Genomic DNA, 2111 nt, shown 5'->3' with positions numbered 1-2111 from the left:
TTTCGGAGGAAAGTATACCGAAGCAAAGACATGAGTTTCATCTGCTACTTGCGCTTTTACCCATACATGTTCGAATTCTTTAAATTTAGTAGCCATAATGATTTCTGCATTCAATTTGGTCGAAATAGCTATTAATACTCCACCTCCCAATTTTTTCCAGACCATTGAAAATTGCGGTCGTCTCTATAAACGTTATAACTGTTACCAAAAACTTCTTCACTTCTCACACTATCATCCCAACTTGTTTCACTAGCCATTATGACAGAGTAAGTAGAACTTAATATATTTTTGTTAATTTCATTCATTTTACCGGCGCTTCTCATGCGGTTAACATTTTGGCAATATACCAAAATTTCTGTACTGGTCTGAAGATTAGGCGAAGAAGTTGATGGTAACCTGTCATTCATAAAACTATTATCAAAATTATTTACCCCTGATCCATGTTCCGAATTTGTTTCGTTATGCAAAGTGTCGTGATCTTCGTTATTTTCTTCCTCTATGGAGCGTGTCAGTTTTGTAGAAAAAACGAGTGCCTCTCCTTGATGTAGAGAAGTCGTCAAGTCCTGGATAATGTCGGGGTCTGCCGGATCATTGTCTTCCTCCAAGGGGTGCGTCAATTTCGTACAAAACACGAATTCCTGCATACACACGCCTCGCATGATGCAGTTGCAGCCATCCCGTTATGCAAGTGCGCTGAAACGGTACGTGGGTAAACATCGCACGACGGGTAGGGGTTTAGGATTTCCCCTCGTTGGAATTGCATTGTGGGTCGATAGTTAGCCTGCGGCGGTCTGGAAAACCGATCTTTCGCTGCCGCAAGAAGCTCTCGATCAGGTGGCAGTAGGTTGTTTCTATTCTGACTAACACTGCTGTGGAAACTGTTACGGTTAGTGTTGTTGTTTCGATAATTGTTAGATATGTTATTGTTGTTGTTGTTGCCAAAATTGTTGTTGTTGTGGTTGATGTTATGTTTGCTGTTGTTGTTGTTGTTTTTGTTGTTGTGGTTGTTGTTGGCGTGATTGGTGTTGCAGTTGTAGTCGTTGTTGTTTCTGTTGTAGTTGTTGTTGTTGTTGTTTCTTCTATGATTGTGTGAGTTGTTGTTTTTGTTGAACATTTTTTGGTAGGCCCTTTTCTGCTTTCTCCGCTTACTAGCCTTTGCAGTCAATTTTTCCTGGCTCAGATGTCGCGATTTTCGAGCATCGTACTCCGTCCAATCAGCTTTCCACACCTTCCTGTCGCCCAAAACCCTCCAACCGGAGTCGGTGGCATCATTTCGGTAGTTTTTGTTGTTCAATTCGCCCATTAGGCTGGGCGGGGACGGCAAACGTGCGTCCATAGTATTAATTACAGAGGCAAGGCATTTAATTTCATTCAAAATGTCCCCACCAACTGCGTCGGCAAGACATTGCTCTCCAGTCAACAGATTTGAAGTAGAACACCATTCAGTGCATTGCGCAGCCATGTCCATGGTTAGACTGCTCAAATTTGTCACTTCATCACATATTTTCGTCAGCTCACGTGACAAATCCCCCGTAAGATCACGAACGTAGTCCTCGATGCGGTTTCTCGTCGTTTTTTTTTTTTTTTATCTAGTTCGTTTATTTGGGAGGCTCAATCGCGTTAGCTTTACGGAGCCGATAATTCATTGTTCACTGTGTGTAACAAAATTCACTTAATTCTATGTCTAGTAGGAGTTGGGCCGATTACTCGCGGCTTACTCGAGGTTAGAAGGGTACATTTTCGAAGGATAGGATCAGGGGAGGAGCTTGGGGTAGGGTTTCGTTGTCTCATCAGAGCGTTGTCGCCAGTATGAACGGTAGTGCTGTTCTAGCTTCGTCCGGAGTTCGACCGGCTATGGTGGGTGACCAGTGGGCGACGATGAGACTCATCGAGACGGGGGGACAAGACAAACAAAAACTAATAAAGAGAGACAAAAGACAAAAGGAATTAAATTCTTATACTAGACATTTGAAGAAAAACATAAACGGACTGCATATAGCAGAGATCACGGGTTGCCAACACGTCTCTGATAGGAACATAGGGTTGTCTTCCTTGGGCCTCGAGGGTATTCAAAAGTCGCTCTCTGGCGGCGTCATTATCCGTACATTGCC

At 43.2% G+C, this 2111-nt stretch overlaps 1 protein-coding gene across 1 annotated transcript; it reads right to left on the bottom strand.

Moving 5' to 3' along the window:
• Positions 1 to 613: 613 nt before the first annotated feature.
• LOC135715101 (GATA zinc finger domain-containing protein 15-like) lies at positions 614 to 1336 on the bottom strand. Its single transcript, XM_065238518.1, has one exon. It carries the CDS (start codon positions 1334 to 1336, stop codon positions 614 to 616), a length of 723 nt encoding a protein of 240 aa, XP_065094590.1.
• Between the last annotated feature and the right edge of the window lie 775 nt (positions 1337 to 2111).

The sequence above is a fragment of the Ochlerotatus camptorhynchus genome, unplaced genomic scaffold (assembly GCF_037179485.1).
Source record: "Ochlerotatus camptorhynchus isolate MF236.1 unplaced genomic scaffold, CSIRO-AGI_Acam_v1.1 ptg000810l, whole genome shotgun sequence".
In the NCBI taxonomy this organism is placed as follows: domain Eukaryota; kingdom Metazoa; phylum Arthropoda; class Insecta; order Diptera; family Culicidae; genus Ochlerotatus; species Ochlerotatus camptorhynchus.
Note: the sequence above shows the minus strand (reverse complement) of the source record. Positions and strands in the feature narration are given on the sequence as shown.

Coding starts and splice junctions, on each gene's coding strand:
- LOC135715101 (XM_065238518.1), bottom strand. CDS start 1,336: ATGGACGCACGTTTGCCGTCCCCGCCCAGCCTAATGGGCGAATTGAAC.